The sequence below is a fragment of the Rhincodon typus genome, chromosome 24 (assembly GCF_021869965.1).
Source record: "Rhincodon typus isolate 14 chromosome 24, sRhiTyp1.1, whole genome shotgun sequence".
In the NCBI taxonomy this organism is placed as follows: Eukaryota; Metazoa; Chordata; class Chondrichthyes; order Orectolobiformes; family Rhincodontidae; genus Rhincodon; species Rhincodon typus.
This window is the reverse complement of record NC_063355.1, coordinates 36812625-36835221: the sequence shown is the minus strand read 5'-3', so window position 1 is coordinate 36835221 and position 22597 is coordinate 36812625. Positions and strand designations below refer to the sequence as shown.

The 22597-nt window shown below is 43.7% G+C and overlaps 1 protein-coding gene across 1 annotated transcript in view; it reads right to left on the bottom strand.

Annotated features, from left to right (window-relative positions):
• Positions 1–22597, bottom strand: part of LOC125486002 (unconventional myosin-XVIIIb-like) — a 280703-nt gene that overhangs the window by 141587 nt on the left and 116519 nt on the right. Inside the window, exons 19-20 of the mRNA XM_048611748.1 lie at positions 11657–11766; positions 4650–4715 (exon numbers count right to left, since the gene is read on the bottom strand). Of these exons, the coding sequence (XP_048467705.1) occupies positions 4650–4715; positions 11657–11766 (176 nt within the window). The remainder of the gene's footprint in view (positions 1–4649; positions 4716–11656; positions 11767–22597) is intronic.

Below are 22597 nucleotides of genomic sequence, written 5' to 3'. Positions count from 1 at the left end.
GAAAGCTGACGTTTCGGGCCTAGACCCTTCTTCAGAAATGGGGGAAGGGAAGGAGGTTCTGAAATAAATAGGGAGAGAGGGGGACGCAGATAGAAGATGGATAAAGGAGAAGATAGGTGGAGAGGAGACAGACAGGTGAAAATGGCAGGGATGGAGCCAGTAAAGGTGAGTGTAGGTGGGAAGTTAGGGAGGGGATAGGTCAGTCCTGGGAGGACGGACAGGTCAAGGGGGCAGGGTGAGGCTAGTAGGTAGCAGATGGGGGTGGGGCTTGAGGTGGGAGGTGGGGATAGGTTGGAGGAAGGGCAGGTTAGGGAGGCGGGGACAAGCTGGGCTGGTTGTAGGATGCGGTTGGGGGAGGGGAGATTTTGAAGCTTACGAAATCCACATTGATATCTTTGGGCTGCAGGGTTCCCAAACGAAATATGAGGTGCTGTTCCTGCAACCTTTGGGTGGCATCGTTATGGCACTGCAGGAGGCCCAGGATGGACATGTCAGCTAAGGAATGGGAGGGGGAGTTGAAATGGTTCGCAACTGGGAGGTGCAGTTGTTTAGTGCGAACCGAGCGTAGGTCTTCCGCAAAGCGGTCCCCAAGCCTCCACTTGGTTTCCCCGATGTTGAGGATGCCACATCTGGAACAGCAGATAGAGCATACCACATTAGCAGATGTGAAGGTGAACATCTGCTTGATGTGGAAGGTCTTCTTGGGGCCTGGGATGGGGGTGAGGGAGGAGGTATGGGGGCAGGTGTAGCACTTCCTGCGGTTGCAGGGGAAAGTGCCGGGTGAGGTGGGGCTGGAGGGGAGTGTGGAGTGGACAAGGGAGTCACGGAGAGAGTGATCCCTCCGGAAAGCAGTTAAGGGTGGGGAGGGAAAAATGTCTTTGGTGGTGGGGTTGGATTGCAGATGGCGGAAGTGTCGGAGGATGATGCGTTGGATCCGGAGGTTGGTAGGGTGGTACGTGAGGACGAGAGGATTCTGTTTTGGTTGTTATTGCGGGGAGGAGGTGTGAGGGATGAGTTGAGGGAAATGCAGGAGACTGGTCGAGGGCGTTCTCGACCACTGAGGGGGGGACGTTACGGTCCTTGTAAAACGAGGACATCTGAGATGTATGGGAGTAGAATGCCTCATCCTGGGAGCAGATGCGGCAGAGGCGAAGGAATTGGGAATAGGGGATGGCATTTTTGCAGGAAGGTGGGTGGGAGGAGGTGTATTCTAGGTAGCTGTGGGAGTTGGTGGGCTTGAAATGGATATCGGTTTCCAGGTGGTTGCCAGAGATGGAAACAGAGAGGTCCAGGAAGGAGAAAGAGATATCAGAAATGGTCCAGGTGAACTTAATGTTGGGGTGGAAGGTGTTGGTGAAGTGGGATGAACTGTTCGAGCTCCTCGTGGGAGCATGAGGCGGCGCCGATACAGTCATCAATGTAACGGAGGAAGAGGTGGGGTTTAGGGCCAGTGTAGCTACGGAAGAGGGATTGTTCCACGTAACCTACAAAGAGGCAGGCATAGCTTGGGCCCATGTGGGTACCCATGGCCACCCCCTTTGTCTGTAGGAAGTGGGAGGAGTTGAAAGTGAAGTTGTTAAGGGTGAGGATGAGTTCAGCTAAGCGGATGAGAGTGTCAGTAGAGGGGGACTGGTCGGGCCAGCGGGACAGGAAGAAGCGGAGGGCCTTTAGGCCATCAGCGTTGGGAATGCAGGTGTATAGGGACTGGACGTCCATGGTAAAGATGAGGTGTTGGGGACCAGGGAATTGGAAGTTTTGGAGGAGGTGGAGGGCGTGGGTGGTGTCACGGATGTAGGTGGGAAGTTGCTGGACCAAGGGGGAGAAAATGGAGTCGAGATAAGTAGAGATAAATTTGGTGGGGCAGAAGCAGGCAGAGACAATGGGTCGACCAGGCCAGTCAGGTTTGTGGAGGAAGGAGATAGAAGCGGGCAGTGCGGACTTGGGGAACGATGAGGTTGGAGGCTGTGGGTGGGAGGTCACCTGAAGTGATGAGATTGTGGATGGTTTGGGAGATGATGTTTTGGTGGTCAGGGGTGGGGTCATGATCAAGGGGGTGGTAGGAGGAGGTGTCGGAGAGTTGGCGTCTGGCCTCGGCGATGTAGAGGTCAGTGCGCCATACTACAACTGCACCTCCCTTGTCCGTGGGTTTTATGGTGAGGTTGGGATTGGAGCAGAGGGAGTGGAGGGCTGCACATTCTGCGGGGGAGAGGTTGAAGTGGGTGAGAGGGGTGGAGAGGTTGAGGTGATTGATGTCTCGACGGCAGTTGGAGATGAAGAGGTCGAGGGAGGGTAGTAGGCCTTGGGGTGGTGTCCAGGAGGAGGGGGTGTGTTGGAGGTGGGAGAAGGGGTCAGTAGAGGGAGGGTTAGGCTCATAGTTAAAGAAGTAAGCGCGGAGGCGGAGGCAGCGGAAAAACTGTTCAACGTCCAAGCGAGAGTGGTATTCGTTGATGTTAGGGTGGAGGGGGACAAAAGTGAGTCCTTTACTGAGGACTGACCGTTCTGAGGGGGAGGTCTGGGGGGATGGTGAAGACCCGGCAGGGCTGTTTACGGCCAATTGTTTTACAAGATATTGTAAGTTGTCAAGCAGATAATCCATTTAATCCAGTCTCTTAAATGTTAAGGGAAGCACCTTGATATTGGGCAAGTTTGCAATATGTGTAGAATGAGTGAACCATCACTCTATCTTACACCTCTCCTAACTTTCATTTCCATTGTTCAGTGTACTCCAACCACGTTACATTATCTAACCAATCAATAATACCATTCACCTCATCAACTGAGAGGCGAACCCAGACAGAGATGCGGAATATTAAATTTCTCCTCTCCTCTATTCTTCTCTCCCTCATTCCCATCCACTACACTCTTCCAATTTCTCCCACCCCTGCTCTCCTCGCATGCCTATCCTACACCCACCCAATCCTTCTCCAGTTCTCTGCTCTTCCTCACAAATCCAACCTTGTCTTCTTTCTCTTGCATTCTACTCCCCTATTTTCTTTCTGTTCGTCACCTGCCTCTCCCTCTCCAAAATATCAGTTCCAGTATTTCCTACCCCTTACATTGAAAACAAAATCAAATTAGTCTTGACAGCAATACCGCGGGGGACCAGCTAGTGACTTAGAAATATCTGAATGGTCAACTGCTCACAAACTATGCAGTGGAATGCTTAATGGTTGCCAATCAGAAAGAGCCTCCCAATTAAAATTCCCAACATTTGGTTCCTTCTTCCTTTGTTTTATTGGCCATGGTTTCAAAGTGTAACCGTCAGCCTCACCTTCATTACAATTGGAAAACTGATGGCAATCTTTGTTGTCATCAATGTTGCAGTTCCAAGCAGAAACCCAATGGCTGCGCTGTTGAAAACCCCACCGATTTAATTCTTTTGAAATCACGTGAATTGATTTTAACATGCACTTTCACACTATTTAACGCACTGTAAAATCCCCGAAAAAATGATGAGGTTTTTAATGATGTACCAAGTTCAGAATATTAATGAAATATTAATGAATAACCTCTCTAGCCCTGAAAAATCTAATTTTATAATTGCAAAATGTCAATTATTTTCCAGTATATCAAAACAAATCACGGCATTCTCATTATATATGTAAGTTTGCTTATGAAATTTGACTTACTAGCATAAGGGCTTGACTATTTAGGGCTGAAAGGAGGACTGTTTTAACACAAAGGGTTGTGGATCTTTGGAATTTTCTGTCCATCCCGCTGAGAAAGACAAAGGCAGCACAAGCACCAATAGGTTTCTCTCCAGGCCACATGTTATCTTCTCTTGGAACTATCACTGGATTAAAATCCTATAACTCTGTTCGTAACAGCATAGTTTGGATGTCCCTGCACTTTGAGGACTGCAGCATTCTAAGAAATTGGCTCACCGCCACTTAACCCAGGAAATTAGGGATGGAGAACAAATGCTGGCTTTGCCCCAGCAATGCTCACATCTTTTGAAAGCATAAAAAATACTGTGGATGCTCCCTCCCTAACAACATTGTGGGTCAACATACAGCACACAGACTGCAGAGGTTCGAGAAGGCAGCTCACCACCACCTTCTCAAGGGCAATTCAAACAAAAAGTCATTGGGTATATTCAAGAGGGATATTGAAAGATATATGAGTATTAAGAATATTAGGGATATGATGATAATTCAGGATGATGAAGTTAAGATGATTACAAACCCCTATTACTCTTTATGTTCTTATATTCTTCATCATATATCCCAAACTTTATTTCACTCTCGTTAAAATGATTAAAAAGTGGAAGTTAATCAATGCATTTTATTCGCTGGTTGGCTGTGTGAGAATTCTTAGGACATGACGGTTGATGGATGTTCAAGAACCAGGATGAACTCCACATTGGGAAATTACTCCCAACAGGATCACTAATTTGATAGTGTCAGATAGATTTCTAAGATCTTTCTTCGAGATCAGCGACAAGTGCCTTCAATTTACCCCTATGCACAATATCCAGAACAATATAATTATCAGATGATAGTTCCTCCTTTCTCTTGCAAAATTGCCAACTGAGTTCCAACAGTAAAGGCAAAATTCAACCTGACGCATCTTCAGCCTTTGTTTCACATGTGATTTTTAACTGTAATTCTTCAGCTATGCTGATAAACATCAGCCTGGGTTATACATACCCGACTCCGACCCATAAAAAAGCTGTGTTTCTCCAAATCCAGCAAGGTAAGCAATTCTTCCATAGCCTGGAAAATAAATCAGCCAATCAACGACTTACTGGAAACTTACATTTAACAGACAAATATTTTGCCACAGTTAGTAAAAAAATAAGACCGCAACTTACTATCCCGCATAATGTAACCTAAAAATAGGACACAGCTGGGTGCCATGCACAGTGTCCAACTTTCAATGAGATGATTGTCTGTTCAAGTTCTGTTCTCTGAGGTGAGACACAAACATGAACACAGGGAACACAATCATTTTGGAGAGGTGGGCTTTCAGAGAAGATGTGATGTTGAAGCCTCTCTTCCTCCTGAGTTGGACATTGCGAGAAAGTTTTCATGGTGCTATTCAAAGTGCAACAGGGGAATTTGCCTGGAGTCCTGGCAAAATTCACCCCTGAAGCAACAGCACAAAAATCAGCTCATCCATCTCAGTGCTGATCTCAAGCCTCACTGAGCTCCACTGTGCCCATTTGCTTACATTACACCAGGAACTGCACTTCAACTAGGAATTCTTTGTTTGGCAAGTATTTTAGGGTGGGGTCTCTGGACAAGCATAAATGGGAAATCTCTCTTTTAATCAACTCTTCACATTATTGCTGAAGTGATTTTACTATACATACAAATGTTCCACCACCCAAAGGTCTCTCTAGTTGCAGATAAAACCAGACAGTTGCTAATAGATCCAGAGAGTGTGGCAAGCTCATGGAAGTCATTATCATAAGGAGTAGTTAGTTGAGGTGAATCACATAGCTACATTGAAGAGTAAACTAGGCAAACATGTGAAGGAGAAAAGCAGAGGAGAATGTTTTAATACACATAGATGCAGAAGGATGGAGATATTTTCCAACCAACCTGTTCAGAGATGTTATGATGCACCTCTAGTGCGAGGGACTTGAACCCAGGCTTCCTGGTCCAGAGATAGGGTCCACTGCATAACAAGACCCCTATGAGACTCAAGTGGAGCAAAGAAATACCACAATGAGCCTGTTGGGCTAAATGGACTGTTTCTGTGATGTAATATAGACCATGTATTCAGCAATTTCATGTTGGAATTGAGTCAAGCACAGAGGTAAAAACTGATGCAGTGATGATATCCTGTCAGAAGTTTCATTCAGCATAATTTACCATGGAGCGGCACAGTGGCTCACAGCACTAGGGACCCAGGTTCAATTCCAAACTCAAGTGACTGTCTGTGTGGAGTTTGCACGTTCTCCCCATGTCTGCGTGAGTTTCCTCCGGGTCCTCTGGTTTCTTCCCACAGTCCGAAGATGTGCAGGGTAGGTGGAGTGGCCGTGCTAACGGCTATAGTGTCAAGGTGGGTTAGCCATGGGAAATGCAGGGTTACAGGGATGGGGTGGATCTAGGTGGGATGCTGTTCGGAAGGTCGGTGCAGACTCCATGGGCCAAATGGCCTGCTTCCATACTATAGGAATTCTATGGTTCTTATTGATGTTATTTTAATGAGTCTCGGAAGTGTTAACCCACAAAGCTCAGAAAAGCTGAGCGCGTGAACAATAATGGTCATGAAATGACCCTCTGGTCCAGCCAGACTGCCTCAAATGAGGTCCTCTGTATAACACAACATGTGCCATCTCCATCCAGCCTGAATGAAGGAGGAGTGAAAATCCAAATCAAAAACCTGAGCTTCTGACATCCCCAACTCCCTAAAGATCGAAACTAGGTAAGATCACTCTGCCCTTGATAATTCTATACAAAGTGTATTGTTTGCACAAACAGCATGTGCCCCAGACAGAAGCTTGAACAGCTCTCACTTGAAACAGTAAACGAAAAGCTGGGCAAAAGGCTGACAAATTTCAACCTCTCTTCCCCAGAAAGAATGACGATTCTAAAAATATCACAAACCCAAAAAAGATATCCTCATTTGCCAAACACTCAACAAATGACAAAACTGTCCCAAATAAGCCATAAGCAAAACCTAATGGTACAAGGTGATAATAGGAACTGCCGATGCTGGAGAATCTGAGATAACAAGGTGTGAGGCTGGATGAACACAGCAGGCCAAGCAGCATCAGAGGAGCAGGAAGGCTGACATTTCAGGTCTGGACCCTTGTTCAGAAACATTTATAGCACAATACCTCGTACCATAAGGTTTTGCACTTTGCTTTCATACTGTCCCATGTATTCTTAGTTACCCATTACAATATAAGTGGCTATCCGTAATTATTTAATTATACAGCCATATTACTGTACCATATTATTGGACCATTTCACAGTGGTTCGCACATTATCTTTTGGAACCCTTGACTTTTATTACACAGTTAAACAAAGAAGTCACATTTTATGAAGAAGTTCACACAAATAGCAATGAAATAAAACAGCCAGTTTGTCATATCTGTCAGTGCGAAATGTACCAGACACAGTAACAAGTGAGCTGGCCTTCTTCAAATAGTGCCACTGGGATTTAGACTTTCAGCTGGGCAGACTGATCCATCGTCAGTTTAACAGAAGGATGTCAACTTCCTTTCTGCTGGAATGTTGGGCGGTGGGAGGTTACCTTTGTTTATGTCTTCAACTCAGAAACAAACCACTAGCTGAGCAAAAAGGAGGGATCTCATGACAGAAGATCTTTATTCTCTCTGAACAGGTAAATCTTTTGGATAGAAAAGATCATCCACTGTTGTTGGCAGTTTGACATCACTCTGTTTCCTTTGAACTTGTTCAGCTGCTAATGAAGAGCCTCTCTGTTTGGTTTCTCTTATCGCTCTGATACTTTCCTCTTTCAGTCCAGCAGATGTCTTTCACTTCCTTTGAGTCCCCTTCATGTGATTAGAGGTGAACAGCCGGGGGAGAGCAATTTGATTGCTGACAGATCAAAGAGACACTTAGAAGTAGCAGCAAGTGAGAGAAAGAATCAAAGGGAGTGAGAGATGGAAGGAGATGAGGCAGTGAGCTGGTCCAGTGGTTCTGTCCTTTGTTGTCATTAGGAATATCTATTCAGACTGTGAACTTTCTCTGCCTGGCCCCAACCATTCCTTTCTGCCAAACCTCCTATGTAAACCAGCTAAAAGGAGAAAAGCAGCAGATACATGGAACACTGCCACATACAGTTCCCCTCCAAGCCACACACCATCTTGATTTGGAAATATAACACCATTCCTTCACTTATGACAGGGATAAAACCCTGAAATTCCCTCCTTAACAGCTTTCTTCGTGTCCCTTCATCAAACTGGGGGGAATGGCAGAATGGTAGTAATGTCACTGATAATAGTAATCCAGAAACCCCAGACCAATGTGCTGGGGACATGGGTTCAAACCTCACCAGGGCAGATGGTGAAAATTGAAAACCTGGAATTAAACGCTAAACTAATGGTGACCATGTTGTAAATTGTTGCAGACCATTTGGCCAATTGTTGTGATTACCAATCTGGTTTGGGGCGGCACGGTGGCACAGTGGTTAGCACTGTTGCCTCACAGCTCCAGAGACCCGGGTTCAATTCCAACCTCGGGCGACTGTCTGTGTGGAGTTTGTAAATTCTCCCCGGGTCTGCGTGGGTTTCCTCCGGGTGCTCCGGTTTCCTCCCACAGTCCAAAGATGTGCAGGTTAGGTAGATTGGCCATGCTAAATTGCCCACAGTGTTCAGGGAGGTAGAGGGCGTATATTAGGTGGGTCATAGGGGGACGGGTCTGGGTGGAATGCTTTGAAGTTCAGTGTGGACTTGTTGGGCCGAAGAGCCTGTTTCCACACTGTAGGGATTCTATAAAGGTTCACTAATGGCCTTTACGTTGTGAAAGTGGCCTCCCTTACCTGGTCAGGCCTACGGCAATGTGGTTGACTCCTAACCGCCCTCTGGGCAATTAGGGGTGGGCCAGATAATGGTGGCCTTGCTAGCAAGGCCCTCATCTCATGAACGAATTAAAAAAAGCCTTCAATAAATAGGACACCACCTGGTAGACTTTACAGTTTATAAAGTGAATGGTAGGTCTCTTTTCCCTAGGTTTGGGGATTTTTTTAAGGGGAGAGGAGAAAGATTTAAAAAAGACATGAGGGGCAATTTTATTTTACACAGAGAGTGGTTCATGTGTGGAATTAACTTCCAGAGAAAGTGGTGGATATAGGAACAGTTATAACATTAAAAGACATTTTGGTAAGTACATGTATAAGAAATGTTTGCAGGGATGTGGGCTAAGTGCAGGCAGGTGGGACTAGTTTAGTTTGTGATTATGGTTGGCACGGACTGGTTGGACTGAAAGTTCTGTTTCTGTGCTGTATGACTCAATGATTCCCAGTGAATTCCATGATTGAGGGCAATAGGCATCATTTATGGTGTGTACCAGTACATGCCACCCTGATTGCTGAGGTCTATTGGCTCAATGCTGGCTCTGTAAGGGAAACATACCTTGCCTTTGACACACCTCACTATGAAGGAACCCTCCCTTCCATTTGCAGTCTCAGCAGTGGCCAATTCCAACTTCTGAATGAGCCAGCAGCTCAGTTAGGGGAGAGGCAGCACATCAACTGGTCCAAAGGTGGAACATCTCAGCTGCCACAATGATTCAGCCCTGAGGCCCAGAGTTTGTAGTTGTAACAATGGCATAAAGGATCACCTTCATCATCAATACTAGCCTAAAACTGACAGCTACTTCTGGAGTCCACACATGCTCACTTAAATGTGGAAACGCAAAAGTTGTTGTCGGTGATTCTAGTCTTCTTCATAGGTGTGCTGCTGATATCCCTGTAAACTACAATCAACTAGAAATCACCGAACTGCTGAGAACTCCCCCTTTTATGCCAGTCTATCACCATTAAAAAACACTGAAAAAGTTACAAAAGGAAAAAGATGCACATGCTGGAAATCTAAAATAAAAGTATAAAATGCTAGAAATATGTAGCAAATAGACAGTGTCTATTGCAGATGGAAAGACAATCTCAGATCAATAACCTGTGATCAGAACTGAGTAACGTTAGGAATGTAATGGGTTTTAATCAAATGAACAGAGGGTGGGTAGCAAACAGAACAAGAAAGGAAGATCAGTGATAGATTGTTAGGAAGACAGAAGAGATCAAATGAGAAAAGAATTGTTGGTGCACAACTGTAGGAAGAGATAAAGTGACGAGTAATGAAACACAAGACCTATCCACAGAAGAGGTATAGCAGGCAGAATAAAGATTTGCTGCTGTCCCAAGGCAAAAACGAGAGAGCACACTGAAAATTGGAAAAGAATGAAGAAACAAAACGTGGGCAAAGATCACAAATTATTGAACTCAGTGTTGAATCCATAAGGCTGTAAATCAGCAAATCAAAAGATGAAGTGTTTTTCATTACAAATGTTGGACCATGTTAACGAAGTGTAACCGGGCATGCAGTGTACTAAATTATAACCACTTCTGAAGAACTTCTCTGGTCACAAAGAAACAATTTAATATTTGTGTAATGTTAAATTTTTGTATTCTTATAAACAGTTCCAAGATCCTTTGATGAAATAACATGTTTCAAAGTTTGTTTATAATATCTCACTTCTAACACGTATGTTGTGATCTCAATTTTGTAAACCTCACTGAAAAAAAGTGATAATTAATCACTGCATTTACTCCTTGGTTTGCTGTGTATGAGAATACTTCAATGTGATTGGCTGTTATGTCATTTGCTGATATTAACATTGCTGGACCCTTGATGATCAGATTGAGTTGAAACCATAGACAAACTAGGGTTGTGTAAGGCAAAAGCCACATCACAGAGATCACGGGATCTTCATGCTTGGGGTTCTTTGCAAATCAGCGATGAGAAAAATTATTTTCCAGCTGACCTCAAAATGTGAGTCACACTCCTGTCACTGACTAGCTGTCCTGCACCAATGTTGTATTTCTTCTCTACTTACCTTCAAAACCGAGGCTATATCCAGGTTATAAAACACTGGTCTAACTACAGTCCTGTAACACAGCCCCGTGAGCAAAAGGTTGTGTGAACAGTTTATCATTTAATGCTTCACTTTCTGTGGTTTGGATTCTAACACCTGCTGAAAAGCTTAGGAGGAGGTTAAAGTTCCTATAAGTTTGGGCAAGGGTTTGGATTAGAATTTGATGTTCACATTCACTGATCCCGAATCCAAACAGATTACCTGTTTCTGTTAACAGTCCTATGTTGTCAAAATCCAAAAAGAACTGTAGATACTGGAAATCAGGAACAAAAACAGAAAATCCTGGAAATGCTCAGCAGGTCTGGCAGCATCTGAAAAGAGAAATTATGGAGATGAACTCAGAAGGATTCCGAGGAAGGACCCGAGCCGTTAACTCTGATTTCTTTCCACAGATGTTGCCAAACTTGCTGAGCTTTTCCAGCATTTTCTGTTTTTGAGTCCTATCTTTTATCTGGCTGTTTCTTTCCTGTTTTGACTCAGTGAAGGTAGTGGGTAGATTTTTGCAAATGTGTACCTTAATTAGTAAGCCTTATTCATGAACATCCACTTTCAAATAAAGGCATATCGATAGCTACGTCACATTATAATTGCTTGCATAACATGAAAGGGTTGACAATTACAGTAAAGAACATATTGTATTTAATGCCTACTTTATTTAGAGTCCTTTCTATCATTTGAAGTAAAGCAGTGTACCAGGAAAAGGGAATGAGAAGTATAAATGAGCACAGTAACAAATTTAGGTCAGATAACAGATGAAAATTTGTACACTAGTAAATGATTAATTTCCAATGAAACAACTGAAGACAAATGCCTGGAATAATCTGAATCATTGAGGTGCAATCTTCAGTAGCATTCTAAGCACATTGGAAGATGGGTTGGCTAATGCAGAAGACTAAAACTTCAATAAGTTGTTCCTGGGTTTTATTGTCCTTAAATTTTCAGAACAGAATTCACTCCCCACTAGGCCCCCATCTCAAACCTTCCTGCCTTTCAAGGGTATTTGAAGCAATAGAATGATATGAAATGTGCATGGCTCATCCTTGTGACTCCTTCACTCATCGACACTGGTTTTGCTTTGCACATACCTTCCTCTCATCTGTGACCATAAATGCTGCTCCATATTTCTTCACGATAGCTGGAGCCAGAGCCTGGAACCGACGCCGGAATTCGCCATGGACCATGTGATCAGGGAATCCTGCAAAGTAACCAAATAGGTGAATCATTACCAAACATGTCTGAGAAGGACAGATCACCCATCACCCCAAGGGCAGTGAGGAAATGCATTGCCTGACCTGGATTCAGATTCTTTTCCTAAATCTCTCTGCCTTATTGCCTCAAACTTCTTTCATCTATATTGTTACAACCAAAACAGGAGGAGGGCACTGTCACTGGAGACCCACTACTCCATTACATTCCTACAACACCAAATAAAAATCATTTCAACAGTAACCACGATGACCAACGAAATATCTTATCCATATCAGGGTTCAAATCAAAAAATCCATTCATCAGGTTTCCTAATAAACACAATCATTGATTCAGAGGTTTTATAATTAACTTATTCTGAGATGTTATTACTCATTAGGGACAGGCAACAAAAGCTAGCCTTGTCAGCAATGCTACATCCCAGTAAATCACTGTACAATTCACACTATTTCATCATTAGTCTTGCAAACATGACAACAAGCTATCAACCTCCCTGCATGAAGTTGCTGCATTTTGACATTAATCTCAAATAAATCTTGTCATGGAAAGTTTGGACTGGTAGTTAAAAGTGTAGATACCTTTTCATTGGAATTTCATCAGAAAAGCAGGCTAAGGACCAAGTGCAGGTAAATGGGAACCAAAATAACTGTGGTTGTTGGAAATCAGAAACGAAAACAGAAATTGCTGGAAAAGCTCAGCAGGTTTGGCAGCATCTGTGGAGAGAAATTAGAGTTAACATTTTGGGTCCAGTGAGGACATTCTGAGGAAGGGTCACTATACCTGAAACGTTAACTCTGATGTCTCTCCAAAGATGCCGCCAGATCTGCTGAGCTTTACCAATAATTATTGTTTTTGTCACAGGTAAATGAGATTAGTGTAGCTTGGTGTTTGTTGGTTGGCATAGACATGGTGGACCTATTTCTACGCTCTAATACCTCTGGAGCTGGTAGGGATTTGAACCCAGGCCTCCTTGTACAGAGATGGGGACATTACCATTGCACCAGCAGACCTTTCCAAGTTCACTACCTGGCATGGTGGGATTTGAAACTATGTCGCCAGAATATCAGCCTGGGGTTTCAGATGGTTACTTCATTGTCATTACCACTATACCACCACCTCCCCATGTAAGCATTGCAATTATGAAAACAAAATGTACTAACTAAAGATACAATAATTGATTTACGTACACAACCAGTAATTGAGAAGTATAAATGTTTATCTGTCTCAACAACCCCACAACACAGACATATGAAGACCCACACACTTTAGGGAATGAAAAAATAAATGGATTTCCCTGAAGATTAGCTTCTAAAAATAATTTTGGCCAATGAGTTCTTTTTGAAGGTAAAATGATAAAGCATAGAATGTTCTAAAGTTTATTGCTGCAGTGTTCTTGCATGTAGGTCTAGGCATTAATCATGCACAGTTGTCTCTAGAGTCTTAGCAGACACAGCTTGCTCAAAAAGTTCAATATGAGAAATTCCTGCAGCCAATCTTTCAGAAGAACAAATAGTTTCACCCTGAACTCAACAAAATGGTTTCATTTTCAGAAATGGAAGAGATCAGCTAGGTAACTCTTTCTCACAGGTTTCTTTGTCCATCAAATGAAGACCAGATAAGAACAAGAATCTCTCCAAACTAATCTCTGTTCAAACAGCCACAGCAGGGATCCCAGAAAAGCAAACAGATATCAATCTGATTTCTAGAAAGCCTTGATATAAAAAAAACCCTCCTTTATTCATAATGACCTTTTTTTTAAAGACACCACTCCAGGTATTTCCACAAAACTTGAAATAATTATATTTTCTCACAATCTCACAACACTTACATCCTCCAAGAAAGATTAAACATAAAATGCCTTTACATATTTATGTATACTTTGTTCATGACAACAGCTCATTCCAAAGCAGTTCACAATCAAGATACTCTTTAAAACTTGCCTCTTTGAGCAGGCTTTTAGCTATATGTCTCCATGCCTTCTTTGCTGTTTGCTGCCACTTCTAGTCTAATTATGCTATTTGTGCCACCCTGAAGCACACCAGGATCTTTAGAAACATTAAAAGTTGCAATGTAAATATCAGAAGTCACATTGCAGTCTCATAAGGTGCATTAGTTTTGTTACAATTGTATTGGAATAGCAACCCATGTTAAGGTGTTGACGTCTATCATAGTTTATGGGATAGCACTGGAAAATGACTGTAAAAGCTAACACATTGCCCTAAAATCCCAACTGGCTCTCTCAACATCCATCAAAGAATGAATCCTATCAGCCCTACCTTACTTGGCCTGCTTGAGACTCCATTTCCAACACTATATGTTTGGCCCTAGTTGCCTTCTGCTTTGACCTTCTCAAGCAATAAACTGTGACCTTAGCGACAGTCTGAGGACAAATCAACAATAAAACATCCTGAGGGCCACCCTAGCCAAGCTTTAACCCCCAATTCTATTGCTTCCTTTGGAATAATGGCTAATTTCTGTCTGATTGCACTCCTGCAAAGCATTCTTTAGCTAAAGGTACTATACAGGTGCACGTTGTTTTCAGAATTACATGGACACACAAAGTATTGGAATGATTTCAGCAAATAAACCAAAGCACTATAGACACAACAGTGGAGGTATTGTGCCAATTGTTCAATCATGGACTAAAGAGCTGAATTTCAGAGGTGAGGAGAGAATGATTTCCCTTAACACCAAGGTCACATTTGACTAGGTGCACCAAGCGAAACTCAAGTCAATGGGAATTGGGGGAACATACCTGACACACAACTAGATGGTTGTGGTTGTTGGAGGTCAATCATCTCAGCTCCAGGAGTTCCTCAGGGTAGTGTCCTCAGCCCAATCATCTTCAGCTGCTTCATCAATGACCTTCCCTCCATCATAAGGTCAGAAGTAGGAATATTCACCAATGACTATACAGTGTTCAGCACCATTCACAACTCCTCAGATACTGAAGCAGTCCATGCTCAAATGCAAAAAGATCTGAACAATATCCAGGTCTGGGCTGGCAAGTGGCAAGTAATATTTGCACCACACAAATGCCAGGCAATGATCATCTCCAGCAAGAGATAATCGAACCCCTGTCCCTTGGCATTCACTGGTGATACCACAACTGAAACCCACTCTATCGACATCCTGGGGGCCACCATTGACCAGGTATTTAGCTGAAGTAGCCATATAGGTACTATGGCTACAACAGCAGGTCACAGGCTAAGAATCCTGCACCAAATAACAGACCTTCTGACTTCACAAAGCTTGTCCACCATTGACAAGGCACAAGTCAGGAGTGTGATGGAATACTCCCCACTTGCCCAAATGAGTGCAGCCCCAACAATACTCAGGGAGCTTGACATCATCCCGGACAATGTAGCCGGTTTGATTGGCATCACATCTACAAACATCAATGTCCTTCGCCACTGATGCTCAGTAGCAGCAGTGTGTACTGTATACAAGATGCACTTCAAAAATTCACCAAGTTTCTTTAGGCAGCACCTTCAAAACCCATGACCACTTCCCTCCAGAAGGATGAGGGCAGCAGATACAAGGGAACACCACCACCTGCAAGTTTCCCTCCAATCCACTCACCATCTTGGAAATATATCGCCGTTCCTTCACTGTTGTTGGGTCAAAATCCTGGAATTCCCTCCTAAGAGCATTCTGTGTCTACCCACAGCACATGGACTGCAACAGTTTAAGAAGGCAGCTCACCACCACCTTCTCAAGGGCAATTAGGGACCGGCAACAAATGCTGGCCCAGCCATTGAAACCCATAGGCCAAGAATGAGTTAAAAAAGAGATACTTCACTCAATAGGGAAACAAAGGGCCAGATTTTTCTGATGGCAGATAATTGTTCCTACAGCGCAGATGGGAGTAACACATCAGGATCCTGTGGAAACCATGTTGTAACAAACTCTGAAGGAATTCCAGGGGAAATTGGTAATCCTGTGACGCCTTTCACTTTGCAGTACAGGTTTACAATGCGTTTTCACAATAAAGTTCATGCCTAACCCAAAAGAGAGAGACACTTCCCTGACATAGACCCTTCATCAGCTTCTCCCACCTCTCTCCCCCACACTTCAGTTTGCATCCTCCTTCTCTGCACCATCCTATGCAGGATATAATGTACAGAGACTGTCCTTGAGAATCTGACAGGCACCTACAGAACAGCTGAGGTGTATCTCCAGCAGCTCCGACTACTTGTTCAATGGTGGTCTATATCTGAACATGGCTCGCATTGTAACTCCATTGGGCACCATTCTGTGGAGTTCTCAGGAGAGAACTCTCTTAATGTGTGGCCCTTGTCACTGAGGAATCAGCCACTCGCCTGGGAGATGGGTTCTGTAATTGAGGTAGGAATGACTCTCACAGGATGTAGGCATCGGGACAGCTGGCACACATGGCAATGATGATGAAGTCTGCTGCCAATGCAAACAGGGCATCCATAAACTGTGAGGGTTTTGCTGCATGTAATGTCAGCAATTCAGCCCTGGAATGAGCAAGACTGAATAGACTTAGGGCTAGTGTAACCTAGACTGCTATAGGCAGCATCTGTTGGCTGTTGGTTTGAAGTGCCAGCTCATATTGCACGATGGCACACGTGCCTGTGACCAGCTGCCGGGAACATTCTCAGCCTTCTCCCTCACTAGAGCTCCAACATGTCCAGAGAGCTGTATCTAACATGATACACTCTGTGCCCAAGCTAATATTCTTCTCAGGCAAAAACCAAAATTACTGGAGGCACCCAGTGTTCTGTGTTCTGAAGAATGTTCAGCGGACCTGAAAAGTTAACTCTATTTTTCTCTCCACAGATGTGTATCTATCTGCCCCAGATCTGTTCAATTGCTCCAGCAATTTGTTTTTGTTTCAGTTTTTCAGCATCTGCTGTTCGTTGGCTTATAATATTCTTCTAGGTCCTGCTTCTTGCTGTCTGGGAACCCCTGATCTTGTGGCAGATGCTGCCACTAGCCTGCTACAATGGCCTGGATGTACGGTGAGACTGTGTAGGTAATGGAATGTCCTTTTCAAATAAAATAACAGCCCTTTTGGGACACCAAAAGCAACACTGGCCAACTGAGTGGCACGCTGGGAAATTGGTCAACTAAATGGTATGCTAGAAAGGGAACCAAGATAGTAAGCCAGGAAGCTTGCAGAATTTGATGTCAAATTGAATGAGGCCAGATAGATACACAACCTTCATTGACTATATTGAACAGATGTTGATGGGACAGTGCTACAAGGTTTCAGACAGAACAGTAGATTGGAGTTTCAGTCGAACTGTTTCCGTGGCAGCCCAGCTCTTGAAGCCGGCTCAATCAATAGGGAAATTGTAATGTCCGATATTGTCTTTTGTAACATCTTTTCCCAAGATGGAAACTCATTCACACGGAGTAAATGAATTATGCTAATTACATTGCTGTTATCAAACTGCTGTAACTACTTTGGACGAATCTGCATGTTGGTTACCATGCAGATATAGTAAACGATAGGCAGTGTACTTGGGGCTGACCTAGGAGACTGTATTTAAAGGGGCCACTTAAATCAGAGGGGCTGACACTCCGAACACAATGCCAGCACAAGAAGCAGGAACGTTGGGAGTGAGAACATAAGAACTAGGAGCAGGAATAGGCCATCCGGTCCCTCGAGCTTGCCCCTCGATTTAATAAGATCATGGCTGATCTTTTTGAGACTCAGCTCCACTTACCCACCCGCACACCATAACCCTTAATTTCTTTACTGTTCAAAAATTTATCTAGCCTTGCCTTAAAAACATTCAGCGAGGTAGCTTCAACCGCTTCACTGGGCAGGGAATTCCACAGATTCACAACCCTTTGGGTGAAGAAGTTCCTCCTGACCTCAGTCCTACATCTGCTTCCCTTTATTTTGAGGCTATGCCCCCTCATCCTAGTTTCACCTGCTAGTGGAAACAACCTCCCTGCCTACACCTTATCTATTCCCTTCATAATCTTATATGTTTCTATTAGATTTCCCCTCATTCTTCTGAATTCCAATGAGTATAATCCCAGCCTACTCAGTCTCCTCATAATCCAACCCTCTCAACTCTGGAATCAACCGAGTGAATCTCCTCTGCGCCCCCTCCAGTGCTAGTATATCTCTTCTCAAGTAAGGAGACCAAAACTGCACGCAGTACTCCAGGTGTGGCCTCACCAGGACCCTATACAGCTGCAGCACAGCCTCCCTGTTTTTAAACTCCATCCCTCTAGCAATGGTAGACAAAATTCCATTTGTCTTTTTAATTACCTGCTGCACCTGCAATCCTACTTTTAGCGATTCATGCACAAGGACACCCAAGTCCCTCTGCACAGCAGCGTGCTGCAATTTTTACCATTTAAAACATAGTCCATTTTGCTGTTATTCCTACCAAAATGGATGACCTCACACTTATCAACATTATACTCCATCTGCCAGACCTTTGCCCACTCACTTAGACTATCTATATCCTTCTGCAGACTTTCAGTGTCTTCTGCACACTTCGCTCTACCACTCATCTTAGTGTCATCTGCAAATTTTGGCACACCACACTTAGTCCCCAACTCCAAATCATCTATGTAAATTATAAACAGTTGCGGTCCCAACACTAATCCCTGAGGCACACCACTAGCCACTGACCGCCAACCAGAAAAACACCCATTTACCCCTACTCTTTGCTTTCTACTGGTCAACCAATCCTCTATCCAAGCCAATACATTACCCGTAATACCGTGGAACTTTATCTTATGTAACAGCCTTTGGTGTGGCATCTTGTCAAATGCCTTCTGGAAATCCAGATACACCACATCCACAGGTTCCCCATTGTCCACCATACAAGTAATGTCCTCAAAGAATTCCATAAAATTAGTTAAACATGACCTACCCTTCATGAACCCGTGCTGGGTGTTCCCAATGGGACAATTTATATCCAGATGTCTTGCTATTTCTTCCTTAATGATAGATTCAAGCATTTTCCCCACTACCGAAGTTAACCTAACTGGCCTATAGTTACCTGCTTTTTGTCTACTTCCTTTTTTAAACAGTGGCATCACATTGGCTGTTTTCCAATCTGCGGGAACCAGCCCAGAGTCCAGTGAATTTTGGTAAATAATTACTAGTGCATCTGCTATTTCCCCCATCACCTCTTTTAGTACCCTGGGATGCATTTCATCAGGGCCAGGAGACTTGTCTACCTTTAGCCCCATTAGCTTGACCAACACTGCCTCCTTAGTGATAATGATAGCTTCTAGGTCCTCACCTGCTATAACCTTCTTGTCATCAGTTTTCGGCATGTTATTTGTGTCTTCCACTGTGAAGACCGACACAAAATAATTGTTTCATGCCTCGGCTATTTCCTCATTCCCAGTTATTAAATTGGCCTTCTCATCCTCTAAAGGACCAATGTGTACCTTCGCCACTCTTTTACAATTTACATATTTATATACACTTTTGCTGCCTGTTTTTATATTTTGAGCTAGTTTACTCTCATAATCTATCTTACTTTTCTTTATAACTTTTTTTGTGGCTTTCTGTTGGCCTTTAAAGATTTCTCAGTCTACTAGTTTCCTACTAATCTTTGCTTTTTTGTCTGTATTTTTTTAAATCTGATACTTTCCTTTATTTCCTTAGACATCCATGGCTGACCATTTCTTTTCCTACAGTTCTTCCTTATCACTGGAATATACTTCTGCTGAGCACTGTGAAAAATCGTTTTGAAAGTCCTGCACTGTTCCTCAATTGACCCACCATAAAAATTTTGCTCCAATTTAACCTTACCTAACTCCTCCCTCATCCCATCATAGTCTCCTTTGTTTAAGCACAGGACATTGGTACTGGATTTAACCTTCTCACGCTCCATCTGTATTTTAAATTTGACCATACTGTGATCGCTCCTTCCAAGAGGATCCCTAACTGTGAGATCATTAATTATTCCTGTCTCATTACACAGGACTAGATCTAGGATAGCTTGCTCCCGCGTAGGTTCCATTACATATTGTTCAAGGAAATTATCACGGATGCATTCTATGAACCCCTCCTCAAGGCTGCCATGACCAACCTGGTTTGACCAATCGATATGTAGATTAAAATCCCCCATGATAATTGCTGTACCATTTTACATGCATTAGCTATTTCTATGTTTATTGCCTGCCCCACCACAATGTTGTTATTTGGTGGCCTATAGACCACACCTATCAGTGGCTTCTTCTCCCTGCTATTCCTAATTTCCACCCAAATGGATTCAACCTTTTGTTCAGTAGAACCTATATCATCTCTCACTACCGCCCTGATATCATCCTTAAAAATCAGAGCGACACCACCTTCCTTACCTTCCTGTCTGTCCTTCTGAACAGTTTGATACCCCTGGACATTTAACTCCCAGTCATGACCATCCTGCAACCATGTCTCTGTAATGGCCACTAAATCATACCCATTTGCCATGATTTGCGCCATCAACTCATCCGCTTTGTTTTGAATGCTCTGAGCATTCAGATAAAGCGCCCTTATGCCAGTTTTTGCACCTTCTTTTTGGGTCCTATCACCTCCATTACTAACAGTTCTTGAGTTCTCCTTCCCTTTAAGTTTTTTCCTAATTTTCAATGGAGTTGAAGCTTCCTCATCACCTGCTAACCTGCTGCTTTACCTTCCATTAATTGTCATACTCCCTGCACACTCACTCCTCTCTTCCCCCCTCCTTATTAGTTTAAAGTCCTATTGACCGCCCTATTTACCACCTCAACCTCAGTTCAGAGCAGTAATCAAGGGAGTATAAATTTCATTATCACCTTGCACTTCCAAAGCAGACTTTAAACAAGTGTGAGAACAGAGTAATTTAAGAGCTGTAAGGTTACTCGGGAAATTATAGAGAAAGACGGGCTTCATAGAATGCATGCACATAGCTTGTGTTTCAATGATTATAAATCACGTCTCATTGTAAATCTTGTCTCATTATTAGTGTAAAATGAGTCACAGTAATTAAGTGAGTAAATAAGGCACACACTTACAAGACCTACACCCGTTCCATCATTGGAGGCTTCCATCATTGGAGGCTTCCATCAGGGAGACACCATTTGTCTGATAGCCTGAGAACACTGTCTCATACTCACTTTGCTGCTAGGTATTACTGCAGTGCTTGAGATGACCCGACACTATTCTGACCCACTTCACCAGCTCATCACCACCTTAAGGCCAGTACTTTGAACAGTGACGTCCGGATGGCTTTAACAAACCAATAACTTTAAATAAAGATACCCCACCTCTGGGCTGCCCTCCAGCTTGTGTTCCCAGCTCCATCCGCTGCAGAGGTGGGAATGATGAAAACGGAAAACTTTTGCATTACTTCACTCCAAACTCATATTCTAAACACATCCCTTTCTCATTGAGGCAGGAATCTACAAAGCCAAGAATGGAGGCAGGGCATCTTCATCCAGGTTCATAGACTATAAGATACAGGAACAGGAGTAGGCCATTTGGCCCTTCTAGCCTGGTCTATCATTCTATAGGATCGTGGCTGATCCAACATTTTTTACATCCACTTGCCTGCCCTTTCCCCATAATCCTTGATTTCCCTACTCTTCAAGAATATATCTATCTAAGGACACAAGGACACAAGGACACTGCCCCCACAGCTCACCGCAATGAGGAGATCCAGAGGCTCACAACCATCAGAAAGAAGTAATTCCTCCTCATCTCCTCTGGTCCTAGTCTCGCCATGAGGGGAAACATCCTCTCAGCATTTACCCTATCAAGCCCCTTAAGAATCCTATATGTTTCAATGAGATCACCTTTCATTCCTCTAAATTCCAATGAGCAGAGTCCCACCCAGTTTAACCTTTGCTCATAAGACAATCCCTCTATAGTGGAGATCATCCTCATGATCTTCAGCCTCTGATGAAACAATATTTTCCCTTAAATAAAGGGACAAAACTGTTCACAGTACTTCAGATATGGTGTCACCAGCACCTTGCACAGTTGCAGTCACACTTCCCTACTCTTATACTCCTGAAGTAAAAGCCAACATTCTATTAAGTTAAAGCAAAGATCTGTGGCAACTGGTGATCTGAAACAAAAACAGAAATTGCTGGAGAAATTCAGCAGGTCTGGCAACATCTGTGGAAAGAAAGCAGAGTTAACGTTTCAAGTCCAGTGAACTCATTTCTGATGAAGAGCCACCGGGCCCAAAACATTAACTCTGTTGCTCTCTCTCCACAGATGCTGCCAGACCTGCTGAGTTTCTCCAGGAATTCCTGCTTTTGTTCCAATATTCCATTAGCCTTCCTGATTACCTGCTGCATCCATGTGCTGGCTTTCTGTGTTTTGTTCACAAGTATTCCCAAGTCCCTTTCTGTTGCAGCTTTCTGCAGTTTTCTCCATTGAAGTACTAGCCTGTTCTCTTGTTCCCTCTCCCAATGAACAACTTCACACTTTCCCACATTATACACCATGTGTTATTTTCATTTTTGGTCTGCTCTGGTTCTGATTGGGTCGAAGCATGACAATAGACTGCAAGCTCCATTATAGGGCTCCCAGGCTGAGCTCCATCACAGTTCTCCCAGGCTGAGCTCCATCACAGGGCTCCCAGGCTGAGCTCCATCACAGTTCTCCCAGGCTGAGCTCCACCACATGGCTCCCAGGCTGAGCTCCATCACAGGGCTCCCAGGCTGAGCTCCATCACAGTTCTCCCAGGCTGAGCTCCATCACATGGCTCCCAGGCTGAGCTCCATCATATGGCTCCCAGGCTGAGCTCCATCACAGGGCTTTCAGGCTGAGCTCCATCACAGGGCTTTCAGGCTGAGCTCCATCACAGGGCTCCCAGGCTGAGCTCCATCACAGGGCT